The 23,430-nt window shown below is 42.6% G+C and overlaps 1 protein-coding gene across 1 annotated transcript; it reads right to left on the reverse strand.

The window, feature by feature from the left end:
• Nucleotides 1-52: 52 nt before the first annotated feature.
• LOC308283116 (uncharacterized protein) lies at nt 53-11,940 on the reverse strand (the record flags this gene model as incomplete). Its single annotated transcript, XM_080723497.1, has 3 exons — nt 53-1,468; nt 4,000-4,092; nt 10,561-11,940. 3 exons carry the CDS (start codon nt 11,938-11,940, stop codon nt 53-55), a joined length of 2,889 nt encoding a protein of 962 aa, XP_080579623.1.
• Between the last annotated feature and the right edge of the window lie 11,490 nt (nt 11,941-23,430).

Genomic DNA, 23,430 nt, shown 5'->3' on the forward strand with positions numbered 1-23,430 from the left:
TCATCATCATCATCATCATCATCATCAATAACTATGTGGTTCTAGAGTTAAACTAATCTTGAGTTCCCAGATGTCTTTTTTTTCCTCCACTAGGGGGCGAAAAAAGAGTTACACTGATCTTCCATGGTAACATCTTCAGAGTACCAGCAGTGTAAATGAATGGAAAGAGTGTGTCAGTGAAAGTGTGTGTGAAGGTGTGTATGTGTGTGTTAGTATCAGGATCAGAGAAGGACAGCTTTCCTTTGTTCCAGTCCAGCTGGACTCTGATCTTCTTGGGGTTCTGCTGCACTGAGAGAACAGTGATTGACCCTGGACCTGGTGAGGAGGAGCGTGCTGTGTATTTACCTTTATAAAACAATATGCCCCAGTATTGACCCCCACTCTCCCCCTTCCTCTGAAAAGACTCTCCTGACACACCCAGTCTCCAGCATGTGTTATCTCCAACCTCAACATCCCAGCTGTGAGTCCCAGAGTTAAAGCCCTCAGAACCCAGGACACGGCACCAGTGGTCAAACCTCTCTGGGTTGTCAGGAAGCTGCTGTTTCTCTCCCCATCTCACACTGGTCAGATCATCAGACAGGATGAGTTTTCGATGGGCAGTGTTGGGGTCCAGAATGACAGGAGTGTAGGAGACAATGTCCTTCATCTTGTCCCAGACTCTGAAGGTCAGGTTCTTCAGGTGTTTGGTCTCGTCTATCAGTGCTCCTGAGACCGGCTGTGGGTCCTGCAGTGTGAGCTGGACTCTTTCCACTGTGGTCTTGTAGTTCTGCAGGAATGAGATGTGTTCAGCTCTCAGATCCTCCTCTATGGCTCTGATTGTGTCTGAAAGGGTTAATATGTCTCTGTTCAGACCCTCAATCTTCTCCTTCATCATCTGAGTCTTCTGCTGCTCTTCCTCCCTCAGTGCAGTGATCCTGGCCTCCTCTTCCTCTCGTAGAAACTGATGCATCTTCTTAAAGTGTTCCTTCATCTGCATCTCTGTGTGCCGGGCCCGGACCTTAATGTGTTCTGCTGTTTGGTCATAGTTTGTTTTAACTTCATTATAGACCACCAGTTTCTCCAGTAAAGACTTCAGTGATTTCTGGACCTCCTCCTTGTGTTCCAGTGCAACTTCATCGATGGGTCTGAAATGGTGTTTTGTATGTTTTTTAGAATCCAGACACACAAGACACGCTGGCTGTTGACATTCCAGACAGAACAGTTTGAGTTTCTCAGCATGCAGACTGCAGAGAACCTCAGACCCTGTTGAAGCTCTCTGATGTCTCTCCTGTATGAAGGCCTCACACAGGTTCTTCAGAGCCAGGTTTCTGGATGGATCCACTGAATGTCTCTTCTTACAAACTGGACATTCTTTTATTACATTCTCTCTCCAACATTCCTGCAGGCAGGCTTTACAGAAGCTGTGGCTGCAGGACAGGAGAACAGGATCTTTAAAGATGTCACAACACACAGGACAGGAATAATCCTCTTCTGGGTTAGGGTTAGGGTTAGATGCCTTGGATGCCATTTTGTCCCTGAATGAAGCAACAAACACCCAGCTCAATAAAGGAAATCAGCCAGTCAGTGGTGGTAAAACTCCCTCCTCTAGAATGTTCCCTGAAGTTTACTTTCACTTTGAATGGTGGTTCTTGTTAAAGTCCATTCATCTGACAGAGTCAGCAGCAGGTTCCAGTGGTCTGGGTCAGTATTCCCTCCTGTAGCTGTGGAAAGACTGTCTGTCCTCCTCACTGGAAGATGTGCGTTTGATCTGAACGTGAATCTTATCCCTGTCTCTGTGTGTGTATCTGTCTGTGTCGACAGAGAGGAGTGTGCTGTAAGTTTCTGTTTCCTGACTCCTCTGAGTCAGAGAGGGGAGGAAATATGACACAGCACAGAGCTGTTGCAGCTCTCTCTCTCTCGCACGCACACACACACACACACACACACACACATCAAGGGTCCAAATAGTGAAACTAGCCTCTGTAGTGGGAAAAAAGCTAGAACATGTACAGAGCCAACAGTGAAGCTTAACTGTATGAAAATACATATTATTATTATTAAAGCTGCAATATTGAATTTTCCTCTGCTGTCCTGGATTTGAACCTGGTTTCTTACATTCAGCATTTTACCATTGAACCATGAGCTCAATGGTAAGCTGGCCTGCTTGATCAGGGAATAAATTGAATCTTGAGCATCAGGTCAAACTGTGTGTCAGATCATGTGTCTAGGTGAGGGGTTTTCAAACGTTTTTGACTCAGGGCACCCCTGTAAATAACTTTCTCATCCACGGCACCCCTGAATTACTCTGTTAATTTTTAGAATCTTACATCATATCAAGCGACATAAATATGCAACTCTTTCCACCTGAGATACAATAGGCTATGTTGAGGAGAAATATCTGTTTCCATCAGAACGGACTGAAAATAACATTTAACCACTTGAAACCCAGCATCCCTATTTTGGGGGGAAAGTTCACCAACAAATAGCAGATCTTCAAGCTCACAACGTGTCACGTTGTGACACGTTGTGAGCTTGTAGACCTGCTATTTTTTGATGAAGAGTTGGCCCACTGAGTAAGTGTGCAAATGCAGATTATGATGTGACCTGAAGTCTGGTGGCCTTGGATTCCTTGTGACTCGTGTCAGTGCAACCACTTGCAATTTCCCAGAATTGCACCTTTTCTAGTTTAATTTAGCGTCCCGTGAAGCTTGGCCATAATGGCCCGTGTGGGATGTGATGTGGGATGCGGGACATACCTACAAACAGACGTGGGACAAACAGACAATGGCAGATGTAGGAGCGGTTTGCACCGTTCATAAACATTTGAAATAGAACTAGCAAAACGTGTGTGTGTAGCATAGCCTGTATCCTAGACTCAAATCCTAGTTATGCAAGCACGACCACCGCTCACTTCACATTGGGTATGATTTTTTATCTCTAGCCACCTTGAATAGTAGTAGTCAGGGGATATCTTCAGAAATAGTGTCATATCCTGGAATAAATTCCTTACCATTTCCTTAGTGACTCATCACTAAACCATAGTTTTATGTGGCCGTTTTTAGCCCAAGTAATGTTTTTTCGTGCAAAACAAATGCTTGCAATGGATTCAGAATCATGAAAAAACCCTAGTTTGACCCCTCACATGCTACATAAAGCATATTTATTTTGGTGTGTTTTATCCTGTATAGTTAATTTAACGTGACCCCAACGTTCAGCAGCTGTCACGGATTCTCCTAGGGAAACTGAATTTCAGTCTTTGTAGGATGTGCTACTAGACACCTTTACAAACACATTGGTGAAGCAGTGAAAGCCGCTTCCAAGGAGTGGCTTTGTCTGTCCCGTACATGTCCCGTGCATGCAGAATTGAGGATTGGTCAAGCTTCACATGACAATTTGGCCCTCCAGACAAAATCATTCATTCATTCAGAATCAATAGAAAATATAGAATTAAAGCACATAGAAAGTATAGCTCTAGAACACATAGAATAAAGATTCACCGTTTCACTTCGAACCGAGGTTTGATTTTTTGGTAAGAAATTTAAGATATCCCCCAACTATAGTCTATAACTACCAGGTAGTTCTTTCCCTTGAACTCACATAAATCCATAGTTTTTGCCATGGTAGCTCTGGTAACAGTGTTGTGATGAGTGGTTCTCTGTGTCGGCTAGGTTTGTGCTCGTTACAATGGGAACAGGACAAGGCTTTCTCTTTAACATCTTGGCTGATATTTGGCCACCAGATGGCGTCTCAGTAGGCTACCTTGCTTTGCATTTGTTTAGGCCCTGGTGCCCATGATGGATTCTCTCCAGCATCTCTGATTGTAACGTCTGTGGAATCACAATTTGGTTCTTCTCTTTTTCGTAGCCCATTCTGTTCACTTAAGCTACATCTCTCCCTGAAATACTCTAAGGCGGGCCTGGCCACATGCCTCTCGTATCATGGCCAGCCTGTCCTGATGTATTGTTTGACAAGCTGCAGGGACTCATCTTTCCCTGTCTCTGTCTTTATCCTTTCAATCACCGTCTTGTGTCCCTCATACTCTTCGATGGCGCCCACATAGGCCTGGGGACGTCCTCGCACAGTCCAGTGTCGTCCTCCTTCGGCTGAGATTGCCTTGAGAGCATGTCGGGCACAATCAGGTCCTTACCAGGGATGCACTCAGCCACTGGGTTGAACTTCATCAGGATAAGAAGTCGCTGACAGCGCAGGGGGGTCTTATCCAGGTCTGTAGCTCTCCAGACCACACAGATAGAGATAGAACTGTTCTGAAGCCCATACACTAGCGAGACTACACTCTTTTTTGATCTGAGCGTAATTCTTTTCTGCATCATTTAGTGTACTGGAGCAATAAGCTACAGGTTTCAGTGTGCCTGCATGTTCCTGCACCAGCACTACTCCTATGCCATAACTAGATGCATCAGCAGCTACCACTGTGGGCAGGGTATATGATCTCCATTCAGACATGTTGCCATTCAGACATTGACTTCTAATTGTCTAAGTGGCAACACTTTATACGCTCTCCATTCAGACATGTTGCCATTCAGACATTGACTTCTAATTGTCTGAGTGGCAACACTTCCATTGAGGTTAGGGTTAGGGTTAGGTATAGGGTTGCCAACTTTTCAAATACGGGACACCTCCTTATACCTCTAACGACACTTAATATAGGAAAACGGGTATTTTCCTATATTAAATTTTATTTTTATTTTCACAATATTAATTCGGGTGTCTTTGGGCCACGTCCTATTACGTTAAAATCATGTAGTGTAGGCCTATATTTTATTTTTCTAAATTTTCCAAAACATATAGGTCTACCTGGTTCTCATGTGCCCACTCGCTGGTTACCCAACACTAATTTAATCATATTGGCATACAGTAATAACCATAGGTTTTAAAAACAAAATCAACGCATGCTTATGTTATTTCACATACCAGTCTGGGGTCGCTTTAGTTGGCAGACAAGACTACTGTAGTGTTCCCAGGAATATCATCCCATGGTATATTTTCTGCTTGCTTGCCTGCTTTTTCACCTTGTTGTTTAGGCTATCACAAATTCATGTCTAATCTGTTTGTACACAATCTTCTGTCACACATTTCTTTGCCATATCTCCCCCTTTAAGTTATGGGTTAATACTTTTCAATACAGTCTATGATCAAAATAAATCAAATCATAAGTTGTCAATCAAATAACAAAACTAATTGTACTGCTGTTCTTTTACTTTGTTCAACAAACATCTTTTGTTTTCTCTTTTTCTTTTTTTTTTCTTTAGCCTTTCATTTACAGCAATATCCAAATATTATAAATTCAAAACAACTTTACTAATCTACAGGGTAGTACCACGCCCTGATGGGATGGGATGGGATTATTCTGCCCATATTGTTCCACATTCCAGCTGAGCTAACTAATAGGTCAACTTAACAGCAGGCTTCACCACGTGTCCACATTACAACGCGTCGTCACAACCTTCCAACGGTGGTGGCGGTGTCACCTCTGCAGTCTCTGTATCACGAGCAGGTCTCGGAGTCTCGCCAGCAATGACACTGCGATCAAGTGTCGTGGAGGTCGTCTCTGGTTGAGTCTCCTGATTCCTGGTTGATGATCTGCAGGTGTCGGGCGGTTTCGTCTGGTGATATCCCCTTGAGGTGTCTTCACTACAAACAAACGTGGTGTTGGACATGCAGTCTGGATGACTCCGGTCCCTCTCCACTCATTCTCAGCGTCAGTCTTAAGTCGCACTCTGTCACCTTCACCTAAGGCGGGAAGCGGCTTTGCTGAATGCTTCCTGTTGTAGGTGCTTTCATAGGCCTGCTTGGCTTTGGCGTCGTTCTGCCTTACCACAGATAGATTAGGCCATGCTGGCTTCAGCAGGTTGTTGCGCTTAGGAACCGTTGTTCTCAGTCTATTATCCCACAGGGGAAATTCAGTTGCCCAGAGGCAGCACAGCAGTTTAAGGTTACAAGTTACAAAGAAGTAAGAAAAAAGACAAAGAGTACTGTAGTGTACAGTCCAAAGAGCAAGCACAAAAAATAATATAAACATAAAGTGTAGAAAAACTATTGCAAAAAAGAAGAATACATACATAAAGTGACCAAAACATTCAACGCTCATAAGTGACACGTCACACACACAAAAAGCTATACTCAAAGCACAACTTAACAGACAGTGCCAAACAAAAATCGAACCTCTGTTCGAAGTGGAGCTGTGTGTGTGTGTGTGTGTGTGTGTGTGTGTGTGTGTGTGTGTGTGTGTGTGTGTGTGTGTGTGTGTGTGTGTGTATTGCAGTTGATGCTCAGGGCAGGCTAGACTCAACAGCACCTCTCTGGTCACCCAGGGTTACTACATACAGGCTACATACAGACCCACAGCGACCGGTACAATTAAAGGACATCAGGAGTCTGGCTGGACTCTCCTTAGTTGGTTCAGTGGCTGTGTCTCTATAAGTCATTAGAGCAAGCTGAGGATCCGGTTGCTTCAGGATACTTTTAGTAAGGACTTGACTTTGTAGGCTGCACTGTACCATAACCACGTTTTGTATTGTTACAAAAAATAAATTAATGTCAATTTTTTGGGCTACATACAAACAGAAAGTATGCATAATAAATAGCCTACCATATTATAGAATAATAAATAACATAATGAACCAGACCAAACATTAATATATTATATATACATCAGTGGTTCCCAAACTTTTATCTCAAGACCCAAAAGAGAAATTAAACATTTGCCCGGCAGGGACCCAAACTATTGAAAATAGCAGATGTGAGCTTGAAGATCTACAATTTTCCCTACTTCTTAACTTCTTAAACATTTGTTCTCTAATTTATGGAGTTTATTTGATATATTCTTTGATTTCTTGTTTTGCTTTTTTGGGATTTCTTTTATTTGTTATGTTTTGATATAGCCTGATAATAGCCTAATTAAAAGAAAATACCAATACTTTTGTGCTTTTACTCAACTACATTTTGAATTCCAGACTTTTACTTGTATACTTCTAAATTGCCGTATTGATACCTTTACTTAAGTATAACATTTGGGTACTTGTTTTCACCACTGATTACAAATGTGCAAATGGAGATTATGATGTGCTTGGACCTGAATTAAGTCTGGTGGCTGTGGATTCCTTGTGACTTACGTCAGTGCAACCACTTTCCCACAATAGAGCAGTGAAGTCTGACGTCATTTACTAGGGGTGTAACAATATAGTAACTGTATCGAAATATCGTTTTCAACTTAAAAAAACAAAGTATATCGAAATGAAAACAGCTAAAATCTAATCGTATTGTTTTATTTTGTATCGTATCGAATCGGCAGTGCAAAGAATCAATTGTATCGATACTACCTTCTTGTGCATTGTATTTTGCATTTTTAAGAAGAAAACATAAAAAGGGGGGGTTTCATTACTTTTCTTTTCCATATAGCTACACTGGTCTATCGATAAATGTGTGTAATCTCTGTGTTCATGTCAAGGTGCAGGTTTGTCAACATACAATGACCATGTATTTGGCAGATAATCACTGTGTTTACTTATTTATATCCATAATAATACATGTTTCCCTTAAAAACCTGCACTATCCACACCTTTCACACAGATTTAATTTCTTTGATAAATAGTTACTATATCGATTTTAAATCATTTAATCGAATCGTATCGTGTCGCCATGAATGAACCAATATCGTTCATGTATCGTATCGTCAACCATGTATCGTGATATGTATCGAATCGCTATTAAAATGTATCGTTACACCCCTATCATTTACCCATCCTACCTGGTTTACGTTCCCCCCCTCCATTCTGAATTCCCATCGGTTTCATATCGGAACTGTGTTCCAAACACAAACAAATTATCTCCACGGTTTGACTCATATGGATATGAAGAATCAGCTGATGGTGAGAAAACGCCAATGTTATTGTCGCCAAATTAGTTACATTTTCGCTAGAAACAAATATGAGTGACTGACTATAAACAATACAGAGCCACCTCACTGCGACTTCACTGCAATTGAGCATGACTTCACTGCTCAATTGCACCTTTTCTAGTAGGGGTGGGTGATGAATATCGTTGAGACGATACAATGTCTCCACAGTCCACAATATGCCTTTTCAGAGATATTGTGTGTATTGTGATACAATGAAGGAGCCTGGTTGAACTGTTAATACAGAGATTAATTGCAGAATTCAATTTTAAACTGCATTTTGGTCTAGATCAGTAGTTCTCAAATTTGGTAAAACCTGACAAAAATGTCAAAGTCACACCTTAACTCTGACAAATGGGTCCATTTGGTTTCATTTGTATGCTATCAGAGTATATACGTATATGTATGGGTCAATTTAGACCCCCTCAAAAGCAACCAAGAGAGTCTGGATTGCATGCACTTTGAGGGCCATTTTTGAGGACAATCTTTCATGGGCAGATGTGGCTTATGTGGGCTGGTGTAAAATAGTAAATTGCCGGCTTATTGTGTTTAAAAATACATATTTTGCCACTTGTACGCATGCCCCCACCCACTGAAATCAACTAAAATCGCAAAAGAATAATGATAATAATAATAAATAGAAAGCAGTAAATGAATTTTAACACTCATCTTTTCTTTTCTCTAATTACAATCTAAACTATGGACCCTTGTAAAAAACTAAGGTTGTCCTTTAATTGAGATCAAGATATTCTACAGGTCTGTTACAAGTATTACCATTCACATTTTTTTATCAAAGGTTTCACCACCTGACACCAATCATTAGCAATCAACAAGGCAATGCAGATAGGAGGTTTTGAGCTTCATCATTTTGCCACTTTTGCAAACCTGTCAAATGTCATATTCTAGTCACATGACATTTTTGGCAAAATGAGGCGCAGGACAATCTTGCAGACTGACTTATGTGCAGCATAGCCTGTTGTCCTCATTTCAAGTGAAATCCAAAAATCATCATCATCATCATCATCATCATCATATGCAGATAGCAGGTTTTGCGTTTTGGCCATCGAAAAGCAAAATCTAAGAAATTCCATAAATTAGGAAACATTTTTAAGACGTAGTGAAAATATTTATTAAATATCTATTTTCACTAGTTTGGGTCCAGGGCAAATGCCTAATTTCTCTTTTGGGTCTGAACCACACACACACACACACACACACACACACACACACACACACACACACACACACACACACACACACACACACACACACACACACACACGAGCAATGTGACATAATTGGAACCACATATATTTTATTATGGTGTTTGTTATCATTTTATTAACAGTGATTCAAGTGACTGCAGGGTTCATAGTCTACCTCAGCCGTTCTGGTTTCATAAAACTAATGTAATATTTAACATGCTGACCTCTGCTAGCCATCATATTATAACATGTCATTCTTTATAATGTCATAAAGAGATTGTTCCAATGTGAATCTATATTAGGAAATAGTGTAAAAAGTACAATACAGTTACGTGCAAAAGTATCAAAATAATAGTCTGGTACATTTTAATGTATCTCGATGTTTACTACTGAGATAATTACATTTCTATGAATCCCCATAATATGAATTACCATTATTGTTGGCACTAGTACTATTACTAATACTAGAAGCTGGGCCGCCCTTCGGGCGGCCCAGCGTCTAGTCGGCGACCTGGCCAATTCGGGAACGATGTAAATAGAGAATGAATGCCCCGCCCTTTAATGCAAACCCCATTATACCTGTTGTCATAGGACCCGTTTTGACCATCTGTTTGCCTGTGTCCATTTATGCCCATATATGGAGATATCTGTATCTGTCTGTCTGTCGGCGTCCATTTTATGTCCATATATGGAGATCACTGCAGATATAGTTCTGGGTCCATTTTATGCCCATATGCCCATATATGGAGATATCTGTCTATTTGCGTCCATTTTATGCCTGCCCCACCCTTTAATGCAAACCCCAATATACCTGTTGTCATAGGACCCGTTTTGACCATCTGTTAGCCTTTGTCCCCACCCTTTAATGCAAACCCCAATATACCTGTTGTCATAGGACCCGTTTTGACCATCTGTTTGCCATTGTCCCCTTATGCCCATATATGGAGATCTCTGCACACACAGTACCGGTTGCGGAAAACTCTGATGTCAGACATCAGTTCCGCATACGGGCATTCATTTTATGCCCATATATGGAGAACGTGGGAAGAATGGTTTAGAGATACTCGGATTACATACATACATACACATTCACAGAGATTTTTTGTTGACTCATGTGGCGTACGTGATGTCAGAGCCTTTTATGAAGTGATGTCACAATGAGTCAGCGCTTCCTCCGGAACAGCCTGATGTCAACAATCAGCTCCGCATAAGGAGATTCCGAACGTTTCGCGCCGGTTTCGGAAAACCGCGAGTCGGGTCGGGTCGAGGCCCGGCACTGCACTGCACTCCGCGCGGCGGCGGGGAACGCGCGTGCCGAATCTGAAGCCGGTGGGACGAACGGTTCTCGAGATACGCGGATTACAAACAAACAAACAGACAGAGATTTGTCGCATTTATAGATAGATGATTAATACATCATCATCATCATCATCATGTCTAACAACATGGTTCCAGAGTTACTCTGATCTTCCATGGTAACATCTTCAGAGGGACAAAAGGACCAGTTTCAATGAATGGAAAGAGTGTTTCAGTGAAAGTGTGTGTGAAGGTGTGTATGTGTGTGTTGGTATCAGGATCAGAGAAGGACAGCTTTCCTTTGTTCCAGTCCAGCTGGACTCTGATCTTCTTGGGGTTCTGCTTCACTGAGAGGACAGTGTGTGACCCTGGTGAGGAGAATGCTGTGTATTTACCTTCAGATAACCATATGATCCAGCGTTGACCCCCTCCCTTTCCCTTCCTCTGAAAAGACTCTGCTGACACACCCAGTGCCCATAATGTATTGTCTCCAACCTCAACATCCCAGCTGTGAGTCCCAGAGTTAAAGCCCTCAGAACCCAGGACACGGGGCCAGAAGTCAAACCTCTCTGGGTTGTCAGGAAGCTGCTGTACATCTCCATATCTCACACTGGTCAGATCATCAGACAGGATGTATACTGGATGGGCAGTGTTGGGGTCCAGAATGACAGGAGTGTAGGAGACAATGTCCTTCATCTTGTCCCAGACTCTGAAGGTCAGGTTCTTCAGGTGTTTGGTCTCGTCTATCAGTGCTCCTGAGACCGGCTGTGGGTCCTGCAGTGTGAACTGGACTCTTTCCACTGTGGTCTTGTAGTTCTGCAGGAATGAGATGTGTTCAGCTCTCAGATCCTCCTCTATGGCTCTGATTGTGTCTGAAAGGGTTGATATGTCTCTGTTCAGACCCTCAATCTTCTCCTTCACCATCTGAGTCTTCTGCTGCTCTTCCTCCCTCAGTGCAGTGATGCTGGCCTCCTCTTCCTCTTGTAGAAACTGATGCATCTTCTTAAACTGTTCCTTCATCTGCATCTCTGTGTGCCGGGCCCGGACCTTAATGTGTTCTGCTGTTTGGCCACAGTTTGTTTTAACTTTATTAAAGACCTCCAGTTTCTCCTGTAAAGGCTTCAGTGATTTCTGGACTTCCTCCTTGTGATCCAGTGCAGCTTCATCGATGGGTCTGATTCTGTGGTTGATGTGTTTTTTAGAATCCCGACACACAAGACACACGGTCAGTTGACATTCCAGACAGAACAGTTTGAGTTTCTCAGCATGCAGACTGCAGAGAACCTCAGACCCTGTTGAAGCTCTCTGATGTCTCTCCTGTATGAAGGCCTCACACAGGTTCTTCAGAGCCAGGTTTCTGGGTGGATCCACTGAATGTCTCTCCTTACAAACTGGACATTCTTTTATTACCTTCTCTCTCCACCATTCCTGCAGGCAGGCTTTACAGAAGCTGTGGCTGCAGGACAGGAGAACAGGATCTTTAAAGATGTCACAACACACAGGACAGCAATAATCCTCTTCTGGGCGAGTTGCCTTGGATGCCATTTTGTCCCTGAATGAAGCAACAAACACTCCGCACAATAAAGGAAATCAGCCAGTCAGTGGTGGTAACACTCCCTCCTCTAGAATGTTCCCTGAAGTTTACTTTCACTTTGAATCGTGGTTCTTGTTAAAGTCCATTCAGCTGACCGAGTCAGCAGCAGGTTCCAGTGGTCTGGGTCAGTATTCCCTCCTGTAGCTGTGGAAAGACAGTCTGTCCTCCTCACTGGAAGGTGCGTTTGATCTGATCGTGAATCTTATCGCCTGTCTCAGTGTGTGTATCTGTCTGTGTCGACAGAGAAGAGTGTGCTGTAAGTTTCTGTTTCCTGACTCCTCTGAGTCAGAGAGGGGAGGAGCTTTGACACAGCAGAGAGCTGTTGCAACTCTCTCTCTCTCTCTCTCTCTCTCTCTCTCTCTCTCTCTCTCTCTCTCTCTCTCTCTTCTCTCTCGCACGCACGCACGCACGCATGCAAGCACGAACGAACGCACACGCGCACACACACACACACACACACACACACACACACACACACACACACACACACACACACACACACACACACACACACACACAGACACAAGGGGTCCGCAAAAATAGTGAAACTAGCCTCTACACTGTAGAGGGGAAAAAGCTAGACCAAGTAAGAGCCAACAGTGAAGCTTAACTGTATGAAAATACATATTATTATTATTATTAAAGCTGCAATATTTAACTTTCCTCTGCTGTCCTGGATTTGAACCTGGTTTCTTACATTCAGCATTTTACCATTGAACCATGAGTTCAATGGTAAACTGGCCTGCTTGATCATAAATATTTGTTTTAATCCGAGGCACCTCATTATAATTTTCACTCCCAGCACCTTATATTTATAACATATCGTCGTTGTCGGGTGGAAACCTTGTATGTTCAAAACCATTCGTTTTGTATTCATCATCTATAAAATGTACTAAACTAGTGAAAACAGCAGATCTACAAGCACACAACACTAGTTTTGTGTGATAGTCTTGTATGATGAAGCAGGGCTTTACTTTACCAAAAGACGTACACATTTGAAACTCGGAGATACAAGGTTTCTGCCAGACAGTGACGATATTTTAGTGATTATGTTGCGAGGAAAATGTTGAGATAATAGGCATTTTGGTTATTGTACCTCAAGTCTAAAATTATACTAAATATTTTTTCAAGTGTCCAAATAAATTCCAAATATTATCAAATGATCTCGCGGCACCCCTGGACTGCCGTCACGGTACCCCAGGGTGCCCCGTCACCCACTTTGAAAACCCCTGGCCTAGAGACCATGTCGGGCACAATCAGGTCCTTACCAGGGATGCAATCAGCGACTGGGTGGAACTTCATGAGACGGATAAGAAGTGGCTGGCAGCACAGTGGGGTCTTATCCAGGTCTGTAGCTCTGCAGACCACGCAGATAGAGATAGAACTGTTCTGAAGCCCATACACTAGTGAGACACTCTTTTTCGATCTGAGCGTAATTCTTTTCTGCATTATTTAGTGTACGGGAGCAAAAGGTTCTCAACCTTTTCAGGCTGTGACCCCCAAGATAATCATATTTTAACTGGGGACCCCCCAGAGTTGAGGCATTGCATTTTGTATAACACGGTTCTATGGTGATAATAGCATATCACCATAGAACGCACAACGCTATTTGTTTTTAATTATTTATTTCAAAACATTCCCCCCCAAAAAAGCAATATTTAAGAAAGATCCCATGATTGGCCGCTAGTTGCACTGTTTTCCCCCCGCGAGGTACCAAAAAGATTTTTTCTCCACTGGACCCCATTCATTTTCCTCTTTGATTTTCTAAACTTAATAAACATCATCATACATACTTTATGGTTCATGTCGCTAGTGAAAAACTGCATTTCAATTACCATGATAATCGTTTTATGCAAATATGGTCCCATTTATGTTCAAATTGATGATAAAGTTGCGGGGGGCGTGGCCAACTAAACTGATACCAGCCGGCTGTGTTCTTCTTCGTGTGCAAGTGCCTAATTTCTCTTTTGGGTCTGAACCACACGTGCACGCGTGCACGCGCGCACACACACACACACACACACACACACACACACACACACACACACACACACACACACACACACGAGCAATGTGACATCATTAGAACCACAAATATTTTATTATGGTGTTTGTTATAATTTTAATAACAGTGATTCAAGTGACTGCAGGGTACATACATAGTCTACCTCACTGTTGTGGTTTCATAAAATTAATGTAATATTTAACATACTGACATCTGCAAAATATTATAATAACATGTCATTCTTTATAATGTCATAAAGACATTGTTCCAATGTGATGATTCTGTATTAGGAAATAGTGTAAAAAGTACAGTAGGCCTACAGTTACGTGCAAAAGTATCAAAATAATAGTCTGGTACATTTTAAAGTATCTCTATGTTTACTACTGAGATAATTACATTTCTATGAATCCCCTTAATATTAATTACCATTATTGTTGGCAATAGTACCGTTACTGTTCTGATTAATACATCATCATCATCATCATCATCATCATCTTCATGTTTAACTTCATGGTTCCAAAGTTAAGGCCCTTTCCCACTGAGCGCGATAACGATAAAGAAATATTGTTTTCACGCCGACATATCGTTATCGTTATCTTTATCGCGTCTGGTGGGAATGAAGCTTTACACTGATCTTCCATGGTAACATCTTAAGAGGGACAGTATGACCAGTGTTAATGAATGGACAGAGTGTGTCAGTGAAAGTGTGTGTGATGGTGTGTATGTGTGTGTTAGTATCAGGATCAGAGAAGGACAGCTTTCCTTTTTTCCAGTCCAGCTGGACTCTGATCTTCTTGGGGTTCTGCTTCACTGAGAGATCAGTGAGTGACCCTGGTGATGAGACTGCTTTGTATTTACCTTCAGATAACCATATGCACCAGTATTGACCCCCTCCTTCTCCCTTCCTCTGATAAGACTCTGCTGACACACCCAGTCTCCACCATGTGATGTCTCCAACCTCAACATCCCAGCTGTGAGTCCCAGAGTTAAAGCCCTCAGAACCCAGGACAAGGGGCAAGTTGTCAAACCTCTCTGGGTTGTCAGGAAGCTGCTGCCTCTGTCCATGTCTCACACTGGTCAGATCATCAGACAGGATGAGTTCTGGATGGGCAGTGTTGGGGTCCAGAATGACCGGAGTGTAGGAGACAATGTCCTTCATCTTGTCCCAGACAGTTTGTTTTAACTTTATTAAAGACCTCCAGTTTCTCTTGTAAAGTCTTCAGTGATTTCTTGATTTTCTCCTTGTGTTCCGGTGCAGCTTCATCGATGGGTCTGAAACTGTGGTTGATGTGTTTTATAGAATCTCGACACACAAAACAAGCTGGCTGTTGACATTCCAGACAGAACAGTTTGAGTTTTTCAGCATGCAGACTGCAGAGAACCTCAGACCCTGTTGAAGCTCTCTGATGTCTCTCCTGTATGAAGGCCTCACACAGGTTCTTCAGAGCCAGGTTTCTGGGTGGATCCACTGAATGTCTCTCACAAACTGGACATTCTTTTATTACCTTCTCTCTCCAACATTCCTGCAGACAGGCTTTACAGAAGCTGTGGCTGCATGGCAGGATAACAGGATCTTTAAAGATGTCATGACACACAGGGCAGGAATAATCCTCTTCTGGGCGAGTCCTCTTCCTGGATGCCATTTTGTCCCTGAATGAACTAACAAACACCCTGCTCAATAAAGGAAATCAGCCAGTCAGTGGTGGTAACACTCCCTCTTCTAGAATGTTCCCTGAAGTTTACTTTCACTTTGAATGGTGGTTGTTGTTAAAGTCCATTCAGCTGACAGAGTCAGCAGCAGGTTCCAGTGGTCTGGGTCAGTATTCCCTCCTGTAGCTGTGGAAAGACTGTCTGTCCTCCTCACTGGAAGTTGTGCGTTTGAACTGACAGTGAGTCTTATCCATGGGCGGCAGGTCTGGGGGTGGCGCATCGCCGCGGCAACCGCGGGCTGAGAGTCGAAATTTACATTATCATAGCATGACCGGTTGAGCCAGTTCGCTCATTGTGGCACCACTGGCACGCACCCCGTGGGCATATGCAAATGTAGGGCCAATTATAGTTCTTTTGTTTTTACCTGGCGGATTTGAGATGGAGGTGATCCTCCACACACATTCCAAACACCAAAGAAGTGCACAGACAGCAATTATTCGAGGTCACGGACACATCATCATCATCCCTGAACTGCAGATGTAGTGCTTCTGTGTTCAATCACAATCATGCAAGTTGTCAAGGATTTTGTGGTCGGAAATGTCTTTTCATTTTCTTTCATTTAGCAATACATGATGCACTAATACCAGGGTGTGAAGGCAGTGGCAGTCAACGGGGGAGAGAGGGAGCAATCGAGGGGGAGAGAGAAATGTTTCTTCCAGAATTGAAAAAAAAAGAAAAGAAAACGAAGGTTATCTTTTGTGATGAATATCTTTGCTGTTATAGTATGGTGCTTAAAAACTCGGCGCCTCTGGTCTTATCACCTGTGTGTGTGTGTGTGTGTGTGTGTGTGTGTGTGTGTGTGTGTGTGTGTGTGTGTGTGTGTGTGTGTGTGTGTGTGTGTGTGTGTGTGTGTGTGTGTGTGTCGACAGAGAAGAGTGTGCTGTAAGTTTCTTTTTCCTGACTCCTCTGAGTCAGAGAGGGGAGGAGCTTTGACACAACACAGAGCTGTTGCAACTCTCTCTCACTCTCTCACACACACACACACACACACACACACACACACACACACACACACACACACACACACACACACACATACAAACGCATGCTCGCACGCACACACACACGCATGCACGCACGCACGCACAGCCAAAGAGGCAAAAAAGCTAGACCAAGTACAGAGCCAACAGTGAAGGTTAACTGTATGAAAATACATATTATTATATTATTATTGCGACCGTAGGTCGCACTTTACTATCAAAACCACCACAAAGTGTAAGTACCTCCGTCTGTCTGTCAGTCTGTCTGTCACACCTCACACGTCACACTTTTTCCCTGCTTATATCTCCGCAACCGTTGCCCCGATCCATGCCAAATTTTGCACACACGTTCCTTGGCTGCCAAACTACAACCTCCAAGGACCCCCGGAGCTCCAGGGACCCCCAGGTCCCTGGGGGACCCCCAGATGTAAAAAATGACCAAATGCGCAAACATGACCAAATGACCACCCCAACGGGGCTGCTCACGGGGAATTCCCGGGGACCACCGACTCCTGGTGCTCCAGAACGGATGCAAAAGTGGTGGCGCCCCCAGTGGAGGACCCCCTCCCCTACACTGCAGCTCACATAAAATGCCGTAACTCCGGCTAGGAGCGACCGGGACAGCCGGGGCCGGTACCTATTCGTCCGCCTTGCCGGCGCGGAGACCCCACCCCTCATTTCTCACATGGCCCTCTTCTAGCGCCACCATGAGGCCGATTCTTGCAAAACACATTTTTGGACACTGCTCCTACAATTTTCGCCCTAAAATCATGCAAATCGGTACACAGTATGTCTACACTCATCCCATCAACATGAATCTGTCCCATATAGCGCCACCTCCAGGCCGATTTTTAAAAACACATTTTTGGACACTGCTCCTACAGATTTTGCCCTAAAATCACGAAAGTCACACAGTATGTCTACACTCATGTCATCAACATGGATCAGGAAGATTTTGGCAAAACACATTTTTGCCCTATTTGTGGAGATAAGTGACCTACGGTCGCTTATCTCCCGATTAGGGAGCCTTACTGGTTATTAAAGCTGCAATATTTAACTTTCCTCTGCTGTCCTGGATATGAACCTGGTTTCTTGCATTCAGCATTTTACCATTGAACCATGAGTTCAATAGTAAATCGTGATTTCTTTTGCCACAATAAACGGGATATGACATTTTCACATCGTCCCATCCCTACTGCCGAGCCCTAGACATTGCCCCTTAAGGTGCGAACATTGGCACAGTGGAGCGTAATCATTGGCACACTGGTATTTAGTGTGAGAGAGGATTTCTGGTTTAACAAGTCCTACATTCATTCAAACTCTGAACTCTGACTGGGGAGGGAGTCTGGGAGATAGGTGGGTTATTGCACGTAATGATCTTTACAATGTCATGAAGAAAAAAAGAGAAAAAAAAAGTTCCGAAGAACAATGAGGTTGTTATTTTCATGGACAATTAAAACAAATATATTTTGATGTGGTGTCATAATTCAGTGGTTCTCAACCTTTTCAGGCCACGACCCCCAAAATAATCACATTTTAACTGGGGACCCACCCCCACCCTGACGAGCACTAAGATTTGAGGCATTACATTTTGTATAACACAGTTCTATTGTGAAAATAGCCGATCTACATGCTCACAATAGCATGTAGATCGGCTATTTTCACAAGTTCTGCCTCTAATATTTGACAATTGGTCAATGTTTCATTTCACAGGTATTAAGAAGTCCTTAAATTGTCACTTTAGAAATATGCGGTTACACTTAAACTTTATGTTGGTTTGTTTACTGTTGAGTGGGAAAAACAAAAATGTAATAACAATAAATTTACCCCCGTTCATTCCGGATGGGGACCCATTTCGAAACGGGTCCCCATCCGGAATCAATGGGGGTAAATTTACTCGAATCAAGTTTTTGTCTTAGGAATGTGACAAAAACCCAAAAATATTATTGAACTCTACTCTCCAAGTCATTTTGGGGGTGAACTACCCCTTTAAGTTAATCATCTGGGGACCCCCCACAATAATTTGGGGGTCCCGACCCACAGGTTGAGAACCACTGTCATAATTAAACTTAAAGTTGATATGGCACACTGGCTATCAAAACAGGGCACCAGAAGGACATACGTACAAGGTTTTCCACCTGCCTAGTAACCTCGCCTACCAGGCTTTCTGGGGGAAAGCCTGGTGTTTGTTCACAACAGACCGTTTGGTTTCTGCCCAACGCGGAAACCACTAGAAGAAGCGGCGTCGCTTTGATTTGATTCCCTCCGTTTGTTTCCCCAATCCCTATTAAAATGCTTGAGTAGCCTAGTGTAGTCTTGCCAGTCGCTACGAGTTGGACTAAAAGATGCATATACCAAACACATTTTTCAAAAGAGTTTATTAGGTAGGCCCTAAAAGTATGTCCTTGAGCGCAGGGGAATATTTTGGCTTAAAACTGTTTCCGGTTGGATAGTTCCGGCCAAATTGTAGTCTTTGAGTACTACAACATGACGTGTTGTGGTTTCCGCTCCCAACCGGTTACAACCCCGAAAAGTGAATTGATCCCAGACTACCTGCCTAGTGACCATCTCTCATTATGTTTTGTTTTCAGATGATTGACAGATAGCCAGCCTGTTGCATGATGGGACACAAACGGACTGCTTCGACTGATGGACATGTGGAGAAGAACTGGGACATCTGGACACCAATTTTGTCCAGCATGTTAAAAAATCTAATAGGCCTATTTGAAAAATTATAAAAAAGTATACGTGATTAGAACATTAACCCGTATATCCAGTCATTGTGGGTCACAATAAGAAAATAGCCAAGTTCACATGCGCACACGTACATCCGCACACGTACATCAATAAAGTCCAGAAAAAGACCCACTGTGATTGGTCAGTAGTCTCTTTGGCAGCGATCCCTCAGTTTTTCCCGGGCGTCTGTTACACTTAGCTCCAATGAACTGCAGAGGCGGATGATGTATCTATTGTTTTATATCTATGTTGGAATCCACATCCATGACGGTATCGATACTGATGGTGGTGATGATGATAGGTAGGGTTCTGGACTGTCCATAGTGACTGTCAGGACCAGTTAAGTAAGGGATAACGCCCTTCAGGTTGATATGGCATATCAACCAGTCCGGCTCCTATGTAAGGGATAAATACTGGCTCCGCGGGGGTTGTCCATATACAGTATTTCCTTGTTTAGAGATGGCTGGAAGTGTTCCACAAGTGTTGCGCTGGGCGTCCCCCTAGCGCGACACGGTCGCCTTGGAAAACAAGGAAGTGCTGATTAGATAGAATCCATTTTCTGATACTACGTCGTCTATTTCTCGCTTAAAATATTTTTAAAAACATTCTTGAGAGCAATGTTTAGTTCTAAATGTCGCTGTGTGGTTGTTTACATGGCTGACATGTTGGATACGGCACAAGATTCACGCAGTGCTGCTTGACTGCAGCAGGTGCTCTGAGTCCTTGATTAGCAGCGGTCTGTTATAGAGCGGAGCGGTCTGTTATCCAGAAATATCAGACCGCTGATTTCAGCAACCGACCAATCAGAATCAAGCATTCAAACAAGCTGGGTAATAACACTCGATAATGACCACTGAGCGAGGTGTTATCTCGCTTATTACCCGGCTACTCAATAAAATTAATAATTTGACTCAAAACTAGAAACAAATCAAAGTATTTCCATGTTTACAGACGGCTGGAGTGTTCCACAAGTATGTATGACATGTATCATATGACAGAGAATAGTATTAGCGGATATGAGGTTTCTGTGGCAGACTTTTAAATCTAAATGCCCTGACCTGAGTAAGAAAATGAACAATATTCAATGGTGTTTTCTCGTGAGATCCATCGCTGGATGTAGCGATGGATCCGTAGTGGGATGTGATCTGTAGTGTAATGTAGTGTGAAACTACAGTATATAACAGGTTCCATATGTACCCATTGTATGTACAGTTACCCATTCCCATCCCCTACTCGTCATATCATATTTTGACACTTTGTCAGGGGTCAGGTTTAAATATGGAGTTGGACAAAGTACCATATGAGTGAGTGAAGAGAAAGAGCTGCCATATCATGTTATGTCATGTTTTAATTGATGCAAAAATAGAGGGAGAGCACGATAAAATGCAACAAATAATTGTAATGCCTTCAAACTTTTGGGAAAATAAACAAAGTGAAACCTTAGTTTTTTTTATTATTATTATTATTATTTTTATCATAGACAATTCTTTGTTCATTTTCCTGAACACAAAGTAGAAAAATAGCTGTTTGAAGGCATTCATACAATCCTTTTTTGGATTATTCACTGGTTTCCTTGCTATTGGATTTCAGCCTCCCTGTTTCTGTGCGTCATGTTTTAATTGTTGCCATTTTGGCCATCGGTTGTCAATGTTCTGAGTTGATTGTTTATTTCATGGCATGGAAGTTTCTGTAACGTCGACAGTATATACTATAGTATTAGTTACAGTATTATATCGTCACTGTCGGGGTGTGACACCCCTGCCAGTGGTTCCCAAACGTTGCTTCGAGCCGCGTTTCTGAGCTTGAAGAGCGGCTATTTTCACTAGTTCTTAAACTAGTGAAATTTTTCTAATTTCAATAAAGCAAAAGCAAAGGGACCCATAAAAATGTGTTCGCAACAAAGTTTGGGAACCAGTGATCTATCCATAGTCATCTATACAGTAATAAGTACCATAGTCATCTATTCTATACCATAGTCATCCATAGTCATTATTCCATAGTAAGTACCATATCCACAGTCAGTATTGTCATCTATTCTATGCCATAGTCATCCGTAGTCAGTGCTTACCTGTCTTCTATGGCAGTGGTTCTCAAACCTTTCAGGCCGCGACCCCCAACATAATCATATTTTAACTGGGGACCCCCCACCCTGACCTGAGCACTAAGAGTTGAGGCATTACATTTTGTCTAACACAGTTGCGAGGCGGTGTGAGCATGTAGATCAGCTATTTTCACAATTTCGGCCTCTAATATTTGACAGTTTGGTCAATGTTTAATTTGTCATTTTAGAGGTATTAAAAAGTCCTTAAATTGTCACTTTAGAGACGTGCAGATACCCTCTATACTAGGGATGGTCCGATCAGGTTTTTTGGAACCGATCAGCGAGCACCGATCACAAAAGTTTGATCACCCGATACCGATCAATCACCGATCCGATCAAGTTATTATTTATATTTTCTAAATGTTAATGTTTTAACTTTAATTCATTCATTCACTCATAAATTAATTTATATATTTGCCTTATAGTTATTTACCAGCATTACTATGTATTTATTATCATAGCAGTAACTAATTATTCCTTCAGCACTGTGGAAATCAATATCCCAAAATGGCCTCAAGTGGGCATACTGAACGGCTGGTTGATCGGATGCACCGATCGGATCGGTGAATTTACCTTTTGATCTAAACCACCGATTATCGCCGATCACGCTTTGATCGGCCTGATCCGATCCATTGCCGATTGATCGGTAACATCTCTACTCTATACACTTAAACTTTGTGTCGGTTTGTTTACTGTTGAGTGAGAAAACAATGTTGTACATTAAGTTAATCATGATCTGAGGACCCCCCAAAATGATTTGTGGACCCCCCTGGGGGTCCCGACCCACAGGTTGAGAACCGCTGTTCTATGGTGCGCATGTATGACTATAAACTTCAAACAAAGCACTGTCAAAGAAACTCACCGGGACACAGCTTGAGAATGAATTGAAAACAATTTGTTTTATTAGCTGTTTTTTTTTTTTTTTTTTTTTAATCTTTTCAATCATTTCATCTGTAGTGTGGCGTCGCTTGCAAAAAAAAAAGAAGAAAAAAAAAAGAAAAGACAGGAGGGGAGAGAGAAGAATCGATATCATCGCTGTATCCAGTCCAGAAGTTAAAAACCACACTTCATCCCGGGTTTCACCCACTTTCAATGGGGTTTCACCTCCTTTCAATGGGGTTTCAACCCCTTTCAATGGGGTTCCAACCCCTTTCAATGGGGTTTCAATGGGGTTTCACCCCCTTTCAATCCCGCTCCGCCGCCGAAGGAAAAACAGTCTGTATTCACACGTCTTACGAATCATCTTCATGTTGTCCCCCCCCCCCCAAAAAAAAAAAACTCATTCTCCGATAACCACTCGCTCCCCTCCTCCTCCGTTTACCACTTACAAACCCTGTATGCTCGGGGCCTCTCCTGGTTTTCGCTACGGCGCTTAAAGTAATCTTCGGCGGAAGAACAGCCGTTGGGGACAATCGGCTGTTTTCCACCAAATGTTTGTTTGCCCCCGGCCCACACCCCCAGGGAGAAAAAAAGGAAATGCTTTTTAAAGAGGTGGTGCCATAGGATTGTATCGTTTCAGTTTTGTATGTGTCTATGGAGTTAATCTAAAGGCTGAAGAACAGCCAAAAGGGCATGCACATCCAAGACCATATGGATGAGGACTAATCAAAAGTATACAGGTAAGAAATAAAAGTCTGCGCACCAATTTAATGCTCCCAAGTTTGAAATGTACAGTGGTGGTAAAAGTATCAATACTGCAATGTAGAGTTACAAGTAAATGTCCATCATTAAAAATGTACTTGAGTACAAAAGTATTAGCATCAAAATGTACTTAAAGTACCAAAAGTAAAAGTACAAGATGTTTGAAATTAGCAGATCTACAAGCTCACAATGCATTGTGATGTGTTGTGAGCTTGTAGATCGGCCATTTTCAAATAGCCACGGTATAAGATATGGCTAAAGTGGTTTA

This window comes from Nannobrachium achirus (genome assembly GCF_963921795.1).
Source record: "Nannobrachium achirus genome assembly, chromosome: 4".
NCBI classification, from domain to species: domain Eukaryota; kingdom Metazoa; phylum Chordata; class Actinopteri; order Myctophiformes; family Myctophidae; genus Nannobrachium; species Nannobrachium achirus.